The following is a 13,414-nucleotide window of genomic DNA, read 5'->3' on the forward strand; positions in this document are numbered from 1 at the left end:
CCTTATCAGCTGCTTTTACTGAGAGTAGCTCCTGATGCATTGGTATTTTGTTACTGGCAGAATACAGAAGTAATCCAAAAGATTTTCAGAACAATCTTGTGTTCCATTTCTGTACCTTTCTGCCCACATTCTCTAACGATTGTAGCCAGATACAGAATGTGAACAGGTCTAAGACTGCTAAGTAGACAACTACTTCCCTTAGGTGAAAAGTGTTTGTATATTTCCTTGGGTGAAGGAATTTGCTTCCTTAGCTTGGGATTCTTTTCCTTGATACCATTTGGCTGAAGTCACTCACTGGGTGAAGACTAGTCAGGGCAATGAGGAAGAAAGAGCATGCTGGGTGGTTTTATTAGCTCCTTTCGGCTGCTATGATAAAACACTGACAACAGTAACTTCCAGAAGAATGTTTTCTTCGGCTTTCATACAGTTTCAGAGGCATAAGAGGCAGGCATGGGGCAGTCTTTAAACCCAAGCACAAGGCAGAATATGCAAGCCGGAAGTAGGGTCAGGCTATGTAATCTCAAAGCCTGCCCCTAGTGATGCATTTTCTGAGCTGCACTACCCAAATCTCCCAAACACCACCACCAATTGAGAACCAGGTATTCAGATGCCTGAGCCTGTGTGTGTGTGTGTGTGTGTGTGTGTGTGTGTGTGTGTGTGTGTGTCTGATATCTCACTTGATCCACCACATGGAGCTCCCTGGACCCCATAGGCTCACGCCCATATCAGAATCAAAAATGCATATATAGTCCAACTTGAGACATCCCTGTAGTCTGTCACAGTTTTAACACAGTTTAAATATCCAAAATCTCTTCTGAGACTCAAGGTAACTCTAGACTATAACTCCTTGGGGAGAAAAAAAAAGCAAATTCCATACCTCAAACATTTAATAATCACAGAAAATACAATGACATTCCAAAAGAGAGGAATTGGGGGCATAGTTAAGAAATATTGGACCAAAGCAAGATCAAGCTCAGCAAGGCAAACACCATATCCTGTAACTCCATGTCCAGTGTTTGGGACTTGAATTTCAAAGGACTTAGATGGTTCTTCCCCTTGAGCTTTGCTGTCCTCTGAGGCCTTTGTTCAGGGACTCCTCTGCCACATGCCACCCAGGCTGCGTGGCTCTCTGAAACTATGGTAGAAGAACCCACAATCTTCCATGCCTCTAAACCGAGCACCAAGTGGATCACACTGAATTTCAGCTGCCAGTGGTCCCTCTCTCCTGTTTCTCACATTAGCTGCCAGTGGTGGTCCCTGTCCCCCTTTCTCACATCAGTCTCAGATTTTTTCTTTGTCAGTTGCTTTCTATGTGCAGTACCATGGGCTCTATTGCAGAAGTTGGAAGATTGCTAAATGTGAGCTTGCCCAAGGAACGCCTTTGTGCAGTGCAGAGCTAGGATTTTCTTTGTGGGCCTAATTTCCTTAGAAACTGACAGCTGTCAGCACGTGCTTTGGCTTTAACATTGAACTTTCTAGTGCTCCTTCTCTCTCCATACTATATATAGGTTTCTTCCTATGCTGCTTGTTCTGCTCACTGTAGGCCTGCATAAGGGGAATCAGTAACAGTTGTGCAACAGACTCACCATTATGGCGTCTTAAAATCTCCTCCACCAGGCAGGCGGTGGTGGCGCACACCTTTAATCCCAGCACTCGGGAGGCAGAGGCAGGCGGATCTCTGTGAGTTCGAGGCCAGCCTGGTCTACAAGAGCTAGTTCCAGGACAGGAACCAAAACCACAGAGAAACCCTGTCTCGAAAAACCAAAAAAAAAAAAAAAAAAAAAAAGAAGAAGAAGAATACAGTTTCTGTGTAATTATTTCGGGGCATAAGCTAGCTGTGCGGTAGCCGGCCGCGGAAAGCCGCCCGCTCCACTTACTACACCACCTAAACCTTCCAAGCCATGTGACCAGCTGGGAATCATGTTCAAATGCCTGAACCTATGAGGAATGTTTCTAATTCAAATCACCACAGTGGGAGAAAAAGCTAGAGCTCATACGTGGCGTGGATAATTCTGAAACTGGGTGATGCACACACCATAGATTTGATACTGACAGGGCCCTGGCAATGCCGACTAATAACCACATCTTACCACCTTCTCTTGGAGTCCTTGAAAGGGTTACCATTTCAGAGAGATCATAGAGTGGGATTTTATCATTAAAGAACTTTTATTTGATTTTTATTGAGCTCTACATTTTTCTCTGCTTCCCTCCCTGCCTCTCCCCTCCCCTTCAACCCTCTCCCAAGGACCCCATACCCCCCAATTTACTCAGGAGATCTTGTTAAAGAACTTTCCTGAAAGTAACAAATACTTTAGGTACACTGGAGGGAAAAGAGAGGACCCTGAATTAATAAAATTTGGAGAATGACTTACTCAATTTGGTTAATTTGGTTATTAAGGCTAATTACAGCCTTTGTAGTAATGACTGTTAAGATAAAAGACCATATCTATTATGGCACTAAACTTGAATCTAGTAAGAACACCCATTCAGGATGAAACCCCTCTTTAGGGAGGTGAGCAGTAAAAGGGTATTACAAGCAAATTAGTAAAGACTTAAGCTTTTTGAAAAGAAAAGAAATTCTCCTGAAAAATGGAAATTTTCTAATTAGGGAAATGCAAGCATGAAAATCCAAGGCACATTTTATGAATCTCTCTTTTCCTTGGGTCATATAGAAGTCATTGAAATAAGCCAAGAATACTTAGGATCTTGTATTAAAGGCTCCCAGCCTCTCTGAGTTTGATTTTTCTCAAGGCTGCAGTCAGAATAATTGTAATCACCCCAAATTCACATGATATCTGATACAATCTCAAAGTGATAGTACCAAGAGGCTGAGCCTTTGGGAGGCGACTAGAACATGCACTCTGATGATGGAATTAATGCCTTTTGAAAGAGGCCTGTGGGGTCATTATGCCGTATGGGCATGCCTCGGGAAGATGCTGTCCATCAGGAAGGGGCAGTCCATTAGGTTGTCTAATTCTTTCTATACTATGAAACACATACTGTGGAACATCATTAAAATAGATTCTTCACCGACCAAAGTACATTCACATCTGTGTAGTATATCCGTGGTTCAGTTGGCTCTTTTATATGGCTATGCCATAGTGTTGACCCATTTACTAGTTAGGGTGTTCAGATTGTTTTCAGTCTTTCTTTGTTCTCAAACTACTATAAGCACATTTTTCCACGTTCCTGTGTGAATATGTGTGTAGGAACGAGTTCAGGATCCTGTGGTAAGCGTGTTTTGTGGGTGACAGTCCACTACTTTACACTTCTGTACTTTGCTTCCTTGCAGTTGTGAACCAGTGGTTTTGGTGTAATTTGGTTTTTTTCAAGACAGGGTTTCTCTCTGCAGCCTTGGCTGTCCTAGAACTAGCTCTGTAGAGCAGGCTGGCCTGGAACTCAGAGAGATCCGCTTGCCTCTGCCTCCCAAGTGCTGGGATTAGATGGTTCAGCCATCAAAGGCTAGGCTTACAAACAAACCTTTTTTTTCCCTCTTGGCAGTAACCATCATAATAGGAGTATCTGCCTGTGATTTTAACTTACATTTTCCTAGTCATTAATAATGTTGAGCATGTTTTATTTTCCCCTGTCATATTGCCCAGTCTTCATTTCTTCTTTTGTGAAATGTCTTTCTATACTTTACAGTTTTCTAAAAACACTTTTTAAAAAGATAAGAGTTTGAATGGAAATTTCCTATCCACCGCTGGACCCCAGTCACACATAGCCTTCCTCATCACCAGTAGCCCAAACACCAGGTTTATTTGCTCAGTCGATGAACTTACACTGACACATTTTTATTCAAACCTCATGGTATTTCAGGAGAGTTGATGCTTGTTTTCTGTAACTGTTTTTATGAACTTCATCTTAATTGGATTTTTGTTAAATTTAACTTTAGTTATTCTTTTTATTTTGTATTTTTTCAAGTGACCTTACATGCCTGCACCTAATATTGAATTAACTGCCTTTGCCACATAAAGTGTGTAATAATCATAGATCTCTATCTCCCTCTTTATGTTATAGTTATTAACATATATTTTATGCATTTAAAAATCTTTAAAACTTTGAATTTTTGTTTTGAATATTCATACAGATTTCAGAAGAACAAAGATGGAAAACTAATCTATTTCCTTAGACATCGTTTCTGTTATTCTTCCTTTATTTCCAGATTGTTGGCTTTCTTTTTGGTGTTGTTTCTCTTTGATCAGGAAAACTTGCTTTAGCTTTTTTCTAACAGATCTTTCAGCAGTGAGTGCTGGATGCTCTCCTTATTCTGGGAATGCCTGTGTTCCACCATATTTCTGGGTGAGTTTTCACTGCCCGTGGAGTTACAAATTGGCTTTTCAGTTCCTTTGACACTCAACCATTGTATTCTGTCCTGTGCAAGTTCTGGTGAGAAATCACCAGTTATTTTTAATATTTGAAATATAGGATATCTCAGATATTCTGTAAGTGGTTTTTATTGTCATTGTTTTCATTTTGTTTTGTTTGGGTTTTATTTTGCTTTCAGCAGCTTGTTATGCTATGGTTGGTCATGGTTTTCTCTGTGCTTTTGATGGTGATTAGGCTTCTTAGGTCTGTAAATTGATATCATTCTGCAGATCTGAAATGGTCTTAGTAATCATTTCTTCCAAGGTTTTCTATTTCTCATCTTGGAATCCAGTGACACAAATGCTAAGAAACCTTTGTTATTTGCCCACCTGTCTTTAGGATTCTCTCTGATGTTATCTAGGTACCCTTGTTTGTCCATGGGGAGTTTCTGCCTCTTTTCCTTGTCATCACCATTTAGCTTTTGGTCCCATTCAATAAATTTATTTAACATACTGTTTTCACTTCTCAAATTTCTCTTTAATTTTTTTATGCAGTTTTTATTTCATTGCTGGGGATGGTGTTAGGGTTTTTTATCCCCTCCTGATTGTTTTTATCTTCATCTCACAGACCACAGTTCCTACGACTATCTAGTGTCTAATTCTAACATCTCACTCATCTTACTTGACATCTGTTGATTTTTCTCTTGAGGGTTGACACATTTTCTTATTTCTTTGTAAGCCAAGATTTTAGATTCTGGACATTTTGAATATTGTAAGAGTCAAGATTCTATTAAAATTCACTAGAGGGTGAAAAAATTGAAACAACCAACTAAGATGATGGGACCATACTTGTCACAGTACTTGCGGGAGGGCTCCCGTGTCAGTGTGTTGGAGCCTGAGCTGTTTCTCTGAGGTTCTGTCTCGTGTTCATGCTGTGATGAAGACTGGGATAGCCCTCCTTAACTGCCCTGGGCTGGGTGTTCTTTCCCGGTACACACGGGGGAGGGGGGAGTTAAGCTTCTGTTTTTTCATGCGTGTTCCCCTGCTGTCTTCCTTGTGTGAAATTATTAATCTTATATCAAATCCAGAAGAAAAATCTGGGAGAGGAGGTGATGAAAATAATAGCCACATGGGTCACTTGCTGTCCTCCTCCCTCTCTTTGGCCAATTTGCTGATGGCCAAATAACTTTCTTAGAGTGACCTTGGGTTACTGCTTTTGACTTTGTCCAGAGTTTTTCATTGTAATCATTGAGAGGAAGAGAGCCTCCGGAGAGCTCACTCCATCTTGTGTTGTCTGCGGCTGCTTGTTTGTTTCCCAGCCCAGACCCAAAATAACTACACAGAAACTGTATTAATTAAAGCACTGTTTAGCCTATTAGCTTATGCATATTTCTAGCTAACTTTTACATTTTAAACTAACCCATTTCTATGAATCTGTGTATCACCATGTGGTAGTGGTTTACCGGTAAGGTTCCATCCGGTATCTGTCTCCTCCTGCAGCTACATGGCTTCTCTTTGACTCTGTCTTTTCTCCCAACATTTAGTTCAATTTTCCTGTCTAGTTCTATTCTGTCCTGTTGTTGGCCCAAGCAGCTTTTTTATTCATTAACCATAAAAGCAACACATATACAGAAGGACTTCCCATATCAATCTTGGCTGACCATGTTTTGCTTTTAACTGGCATTTGAAAAATTTAAAATGTAGATTATAAATGTCTGTGGTTTAGACAAGTTGAAACTTTTTTTTAGAAACTTTGTGTATTCTATTTTAAATAATTTTAAGCTGTTTTATATTTACAATATTAGGTGCACTAAATATGAAAGACTGTTAAGCATCACTTTTGGCCAAAGAAAACAGTGTTAATTTTGTTTATTTCTGCCTTTTTTACCCAACTGACAGTTAACCATCAAAACAGAGACATTCGTGCATGCCTTCCTAGAGAAAACATATTGTGAATGCTTTGGGGATGTTACTAATATTTTAAAATTTGTAAAATATTTGTGTTAACTACTCTTTTGAACTATACAGAAATCATAATAAATTCATTTTATCTAAATTATGAGCTATTCCTTTCCATTAATTTAATTTTTACTTTTGAAAAACTAGGAAAATGTTTATTAATATATATTTTAGCATTTAGTGATTATATGAAGATCGGTACCCATTAAATTTGCTTAGGAAAGTGTGCTTAATGGAGCTGACTTTAATTTTGTTTGGTCTGATTGTCTCTGATATGGTATTTGACCACTCTGGAACTCACTGTTTACCACAAGCTCCCTCAGACTTGTGACTCTCCTGCCTTAGCTCCCCAAATGACAGCTCTGTGTCCTCATGCCTGGCTTTAAATCTTATTTGTGAAAGATTTATTTTACTGACTTCTAAGCCTGAATGATACTACTCCATTTATGTATGTGTTTGTGTGTATGTATAAGAATGTGTGTACATGTGCACATAATTATAGATACTAATTAATAAACATAATGTTTGAAATTCTTGTAAGGATACTAGAACTTGTGTCCATAGTATAATTTTATTCTTACATAGTCTTTGTATAATTTTATTATACAAAGATAATCTGAAAGTAAATTTAATTTGGGGAAAGAATGATATGGAATATTGAAGGGCCAGTGTGTACACTTCATGTTTTGGACCCTAAGATTGTTCATGTTATTGACTTTTGTATATAAAGTATAGTACAAATAAGGAGTTGCTTACAGTTAGATCTACATCTCATCTTTATGTGTAACAGCACTTTGATCTTTTATTTAAAATCCGGCTCTATGTTTTGTATTAGAGAACTGACAAACTTTGTGTTGAAGTGATTCAGAGTTTTTCTTAAGCTGTTAGCCTTGAACCTTTTTTGTAGCTTTTTGAAATTTGTTTCTTTGTCCTTTTTAGGTGCTCTCTGGATGTGTATAGTATTAAACCCTCACTGTAAGTTGGAGCAGAAGACAAGCTGGCTAAAACAGCTGACAAAATGGAACAGTGTTGATGTCTGTCCCTGGGAAGATGGAAATCATGGCGGTGAATTACCCAACCTAACCAATGCCCTGCCTCAGGGTGCAAATGCCAGCCAAGGTGAGTTCACGGTGGCATCCTGCCCATTCTCACCTGCTCTTTTGTGTACGTGTTTTGCTAACAGATAATGTATTAATGTTAACAGATAATGTGGGGACGTATTTAATTAAAGAGTAATACATGTTTACTTTGAATGTATGCCTATATTTTAATTTTAAGTGAGAACACTGTTTTTTATACACATTGTAGATAGATATGATATTCCTATGTAGTGGTATATATTAAAATGATCTAATGATGGTTTAGTTTGAATTTTATTTTTCAATTGAAAATATAGAGTAGGGCAGTAATATTTTATTATGTAAACCAGTGTTGAGACGCGACGATTTCTGGCTTTGTTGGTCAATTCATATTTGGGCTATTGTGCATTTAATTAGAAGCTCTTAGACTTATAGCAAGGAAGACTGAAGCTGAGGGGCCTGTGATATTGTTGGCATTCGTATCAAGGAAATCGCTTATTGTAAAAGATTGTGTACTGTATTTGACCCCACCCACAGTAGGCAAATAGTGCCCCTCAGTCTCTGAGACAACCAGGAAATGCTCCCAGATGTTTCCAGAATAATCTATTATTTTATCCTGCTATTTCAGTTTTTCTTCCACTCTTTAAAAACAAACTACCCCTTTGCTTGACTTTCTTCTCTTGAGATGCTGCTGAAATTTCTGGTCTTTTTCAGAACCACACTCTTAACTTGTTAAGTCTTGGCCAAACCTACTGTCATTCAGTAACTCATACCAGTATTCATGCATGATGCTATGCTTAATGGGATACTTGAAAGTGACTTAAATCACATGATAGAAGAGTATTGGGAGGACCCAGAATCATACATTCTTTGTTGGCCACAGAGAAGCTGATATTCCTAAAGGAGATGCTATGTGGTGTGCTGAGTTCAAGTGTGCTGTTAACGGTGTTTTTGTCTTTACAAAGAAAGTCCACAGGACTAGTCCAATCAAAAGAGGTTTCAGGGCCTAGGAAGATGATTGGTAGGCTTTGTTTTTTTTTTTTTTTTTTTTTTTTTTTTTTTTTTTTTTTTTTTTTTTTTTTTTTTTTTTTTTTTCTGAGACAGGATTTCTCTGTAGCCCTGGCGCCTGTCCTGGAACTAACTCTTATAGACCAGGCTGGCCTCAAACTCACAGAGATCTGCCTGCCTCTGCCTCCCGAGTGCTGGGATTAAAGGCATGCACTACCACTGCCCGGCTGGCAGGCTCTGTTTTAACTGGAGATACTCACCTTAGGAATTCAAGTATTATTCAAGTTGTATTTGAAGTCCACCCTGTCTATATCATGCCCATGGTAATTTTATTTAATACTTAGATGTACCACCTCAAATCTCCATTTTGTTCTCAAGTTGTCAGGTTTAATTGGTTAACATTCTTTTTTTGTTATTGCTAGGGAAAGGTTCTTTGATGTCTTCATAGCTGATCTTTAATCTTTTGTTTTTGTAATTGGAGATTTTCTTATTTTTGAGTTTTGGTTGCTGCTGTTTTGGAGGGATGCTAATTTGATATTCCTACTCTTTGCATTTTACTTTCTATTTATAATGTTACTTTGGGTTTAATGTGAAAATTCTGAAGGTTTTAGAAACTGGGATAGTTGTCGAGACATTGCTCAGCAGTTAGGAGCACTAACTGCCCTTGCAGAGGACCTGGGCTCAGTTTCCAGTGCTTGCATAGTCGCTTACAACCTGTTATTCCAGCTCCGGGGATCTAATGCACTCTCTGCCTCTGTGGGCATGGACTCACAAGGAGGCAAAACACCAAGACATTTAAAGAAGTGATGTGGCCTCCAGGACACCAGAGTTCATTTACAGTTTGGTCTAGGCAATGTAAACCCAGGTCTGTATTTCAGAGGCAGTATTTGCAGCTATTGTGCCAAAGGCACCAGCGTGTCTGCTTTTAGCAGAACTTTGATGGCCCTTTCTGAGAGGCTGTGAGAAGAGCCATTCCTGCAGAGCATGCTGGCTACCATCCTACAGAGGGCATGTTTACTCATACCTAGAGCACCTTTCCAGAGCAGAGCCTGGGGACTTAGAGGCCAAAGCCATAGCATGGCACTGAGGTCACTGTGCCTATGGGACAGATGTGTTAGAGTACAGGCAGGGCTTCTGATGCCCACCGTGACTAGGGTGACTTAGTAGACTAGTGAACGGCATCGGGCTCATACTCTCTCAGGAGAAAGCCAGTTTGTTTTTTGTAGATGTTAAAAAAAAAAAAAAAAGAATTACTCCCTTTCCACTTTACCAAATTTCCTATTTATTGTTATAGATAGTTAATTTTTTAATGCTTATGAATGCATATGTATTTTTATGCTTCTTGTGTGATATGGCCTCTGTGGTCACTTAAAAATACAGTTTTGTGAGAGTTTAGTCTTTTTGTGGTTGTCGGTTCTGTTGGTATCTTGGAGCAAACTGGTTTTAAAAGCTGTGTACGTTCCCCATTTTTCTCTGTGCTGCCGTGAAACAAGAGCAGCGTGGTTTGTTGTTCTAATGAGAGCGCACTACGTGCTCGTATTGGTACCCCAGATAGAGAGCCAAGTCAGTACTTGGAACCCTTAACTCCCTCTTTCACAGTGTGTTATCAAGTTGCTATTTTGAAGTTTCTTTAGTTTTAAGTTTTACCTCTGCAATTTCAAATAAACTAAGTGCTAAGGTCATTTAAAAGTACCTTCAGGATACTTGAATTTTAGGACATTTGATTATGAGAGGTCCCCAAACTGGTTTATTTATTTTGCTTGACAAAAGGCTGTTATAGGTTGGGCCTGTCTTCCAATTTGCAGGGTGGTCATCCATCTACTGCTAGCAGGGATCCTAGTCAGGAGTCACAGAAGATGATCACTTATGTCTCTTTATCTGTCATCTGTGCACTTCGATATGTCTTCCTCTAGATATGGATAACTAATGAGATCAACCTGAAGTAATGTCTTTGATAGACTGCCAACAGCTATTGTAGGTGGCTGCATTAGTTAAACTCGTAGTAAGGGGTGTATTGGATTCTTAGCAGTACCTGGCTGTAGGATCCTAACAAGCCGTGGTGTTTTCTGCTTAATTCCCCGAGCAACCTAGATAGATGAATTCTCTAGGCTCTTCTTCGCCACACACTTGTGTTTGCTGTTCATGGTTTGCCTGCTGTGTGCTCACACAGAGGTCCAGGGGCAGGAAGATAACCCTTGCCATAAGGAAGCTCCACAGTTTGCTTCTTATTCAGTAGAGTCTCAGAGAGCAGTGCAGGGGGCCTGTACTTGATCAAAATTAAGTATACATAAATGAAACTGTTCACTGCCCCACGATTTAGTGGATCCTTGTGCCACAGTTGAAGGTGAGTTTAGAATTGGGGCGCAAGGGGCGGGAGTGCCTGTAGTCTGTTTAGGGACGGAGTAATCCAAGGAGCCGAGGTGAGAATGGTCTTTATTCCCCAAACATTTTTTTTCTTCGTCAGGTCCTGAACCTTGAACCCCCTTCGGACTGTATGCTTCTGCTCTCTTGTGATGCCCCGGCATGCATTATGCCGGGGACATCACACCAGTCATGGAACCTGCCCAGGAGTCAGGAGACAGCCTGTAGGGGCAAGGTAAGTGCGCTGGTTTGTTTTGTAGCTATGTTGTGTGGCTTTGTGAAATGTTAAACATATGCATTTATGCCCTTTGGGATATAAAGTGGCATTTAATCATTATATCCCAAGAAGCATAATAGTTTTAATTGTGCAAAACCGCACAATATAGTTAAAAAATACAACCAAAAGCACAACCCTTATGCATATTTTTAAGGCTGACTGCATCTTCCTGAAAGGTTCCATGGCTGGTGTCGCATCTCTTGCACAGTGTTTGTGAGAGCTGTTGATCCCATCAGGGGCAGCCCAACACAGCACCTCAGAAGTGGGGAGCAGTGAGTTTTCACTTTTTTTTTCTTTTTTAAAAGCTAAGTGCCTCTTTTGAGTGTATTTGGCATGGAGACTAGACTTGACAATTCGTTTTGCAGGATGCCTTGAACTTAGCTTTTAGTGGCTGCAGAATGTTTGGTTTGATGAAGCCAGTGAGTGACTGGATGCTCTTTAGGCTGACTGCCTTCTAGAATTAGGATGTAAGAATATTCACTCACCCTTCCCCCTTCTGCTTAGGGGGTACAGGACAGTGTGTGTGGGTGTGTTCATGAACATCTGGCCACAGAATGGTGTGACTGATTTATTCACATGTGAATAATAGCTGACACGGCTTTCTGAATTGCGGAAAAAACAGATTCATCGAACAGGCCCCATCGGACAGTGTTCACCAGAGCCATCGAGGCATGTGATCTCCACTGGCAGGATAGTCACTTGCAGCACATTATCAGCAGTGACCTGTACACCAACTACTGTTACCATGACGACACTGAAAACTCCCTCTTTGACTCCCGAGGGTGGCCTCTCTGGCATGGTAAGTGGCCAAACCGGAAAGACATTTCCATGACTTACTTCTTTGTTTAGTTTCTATAGCATTATTGGAGTGGGAGGCGGAGAATTGAGGCATTCAGTGGGAGATGGATGAATACTTGGCAAAGGGGGCTGAAATTTTCATTCAGATCCCAGTTCAGAAATGGTTTCCCATATCATCTTATATGGTATTTGGGGAGAAACATCTTACCACAGTAGCCTGCTTTTCTATCAGACAGTGTCAACTTTACCCCCTTTGGGTTTTTGTTGTAGAACATGTTCCGACAGCCTGTGCGAGAGTGGATGCATTGCGCTCTCATGGGTACCCCAGAGAAGCCCTGAGATTAGCAATAGCTATTGTGAACACATTACGGCGACAGCAACAGAAACAGTTGGAAATGTTCCGGACTCAAAAAAAAGGTGATTGTGGACGAGGTTGTCTCTATTGGAATGGGTTCCTGGTGAGGATGCAGCTTGGTTTTATGTTCTGCTGGAAGAGAGATGTGTAAAAGCAAAACCGTAGAAATGACCTGACTTAACTTAAAATTGTTTGGCTTTACACATGTGACACACAGACATTCATGCAGTCAGAACACCATATACATAGGGTAAAGACAAAGGAAAAAGGGTAAATTTGATAGCATCTCTAAAAATAAAGGCTAAGTTGTTTTGGTTGAATGTTGAAAGAAATAAAAACTCATATAACTCTTTAAGGAAATTTTTATTTTTGGAATAGTTAATGGTATTTCTGGATCATTATAAAATATGAAGGTGTATGAAAGCCAAATACTTTCTCTTGTGCCTGAGTGTTTTAATTCTACCACTGAGAACTGTAGAATGGCTGCCCATCCTTGAATCCCAGCAATAGATTGCGGGTGGGCACCCCTTGGTCAATGACTCCTTTCTTAGCAGGTCTCAGCAGATGGTCTGTCTCTGAGAGCCACTGAGAGCAAACCAACTAACTTCTAGAAAGTATTTATTTATTTATTCATTCATTCATTCATTCATTCATTCGAGGCAGGGTTTTGCTGTAGTTGTGGAGCCTGTCCTGGAACTAGTAGCTCTTATAGACCAGGCTGGCCTCGAACTCAAAGAGATCTTCCTGCCTCTGCCTCCCGAGTGCTGGGATTAAAGGTGTGCGCCACCATCGCCCTACTCTCTAGAAAGTCTTAAAGCCTGGCATTCTTTAGCTTTATAGCCATAATAATTTGTGTTTGAGGACGTGCTTTTACTAAACGTGAAATCCGGCTTTGTTATTTCAAGTTCTACAAATGACATTGGATGGGCTGTCAGCTGACAGGACACATTTAACTTGTCTGTATCTCCGTTTAGAAATCTTCTGGTTTTGAGTAAATACCATAATAGTAATGCCAAGGGTTCTCAGCTGCTGCCCAGAGAGTGGAATGCATCTGCTTTTCCTGACTGCATACTCTTCGTTCCTTCTGTAGGCAAACAGTTCTTGGGGTGACTTGTTTTGCCCCCCCCCTTTTAAGTTAAGAACAGCTCTAGTTACTGTTGGCTTTTGTTCTTAGTTGTGTTTTTAATCCTTTGGTACTTGGATTACCCACCTTGAGTACGAATAAATGTTGTTGGAATGGGCTGGAAGTTGGAGCAAGTGCTGCCTGTAA

The 13,414-nt window shown here is 40.2% G+C and overlaps 1 protein-coding gene across 1 annotated transcript in view; it reads left to right on the top strand.

Moving 5' to 3' along the window:
• The window catches only part of Zswim6 (zinc finger SWIM-type containing 6), a 172,573-nt gene that overhangs the window by 140,819 nt on the left and 18,340 nt on the right, over positions 1–13,414 (top strand). The window contains exons 5-7 of the mRNA XM_057790035.1: positions 7,206–7,385; positions 11,614–11,790; positions 12,060–12,206. Of these exons, the coding sequence (XP_057646018.1) occupies positions 7,206–7,385; positions 11,614–11,790; positions 12,060–12,206 (504 nt within the window). The remainder of the gene's footprint in view (positions 1–7,205; positions 7,386–11,613; positions 11,791–12,059; positions 12,207–13,414) is intronic.

The sequence above is a fragment of the Chionomys nivalis genome, chromosome 15 (genome assembly GCF_950005125.1).
Source record: "Chionomys nivalis chromosome 15, mChiNiv1.1, whole genome shotgun sequence".
In the NCBI taxonomy this organism is placed as follows: domain Eukaryota; kingdom Metazoa; phylum Chordata; class Mammalia; order Rodentia; family Cricetidae; genus Chionomys; species Chionomys nivalis.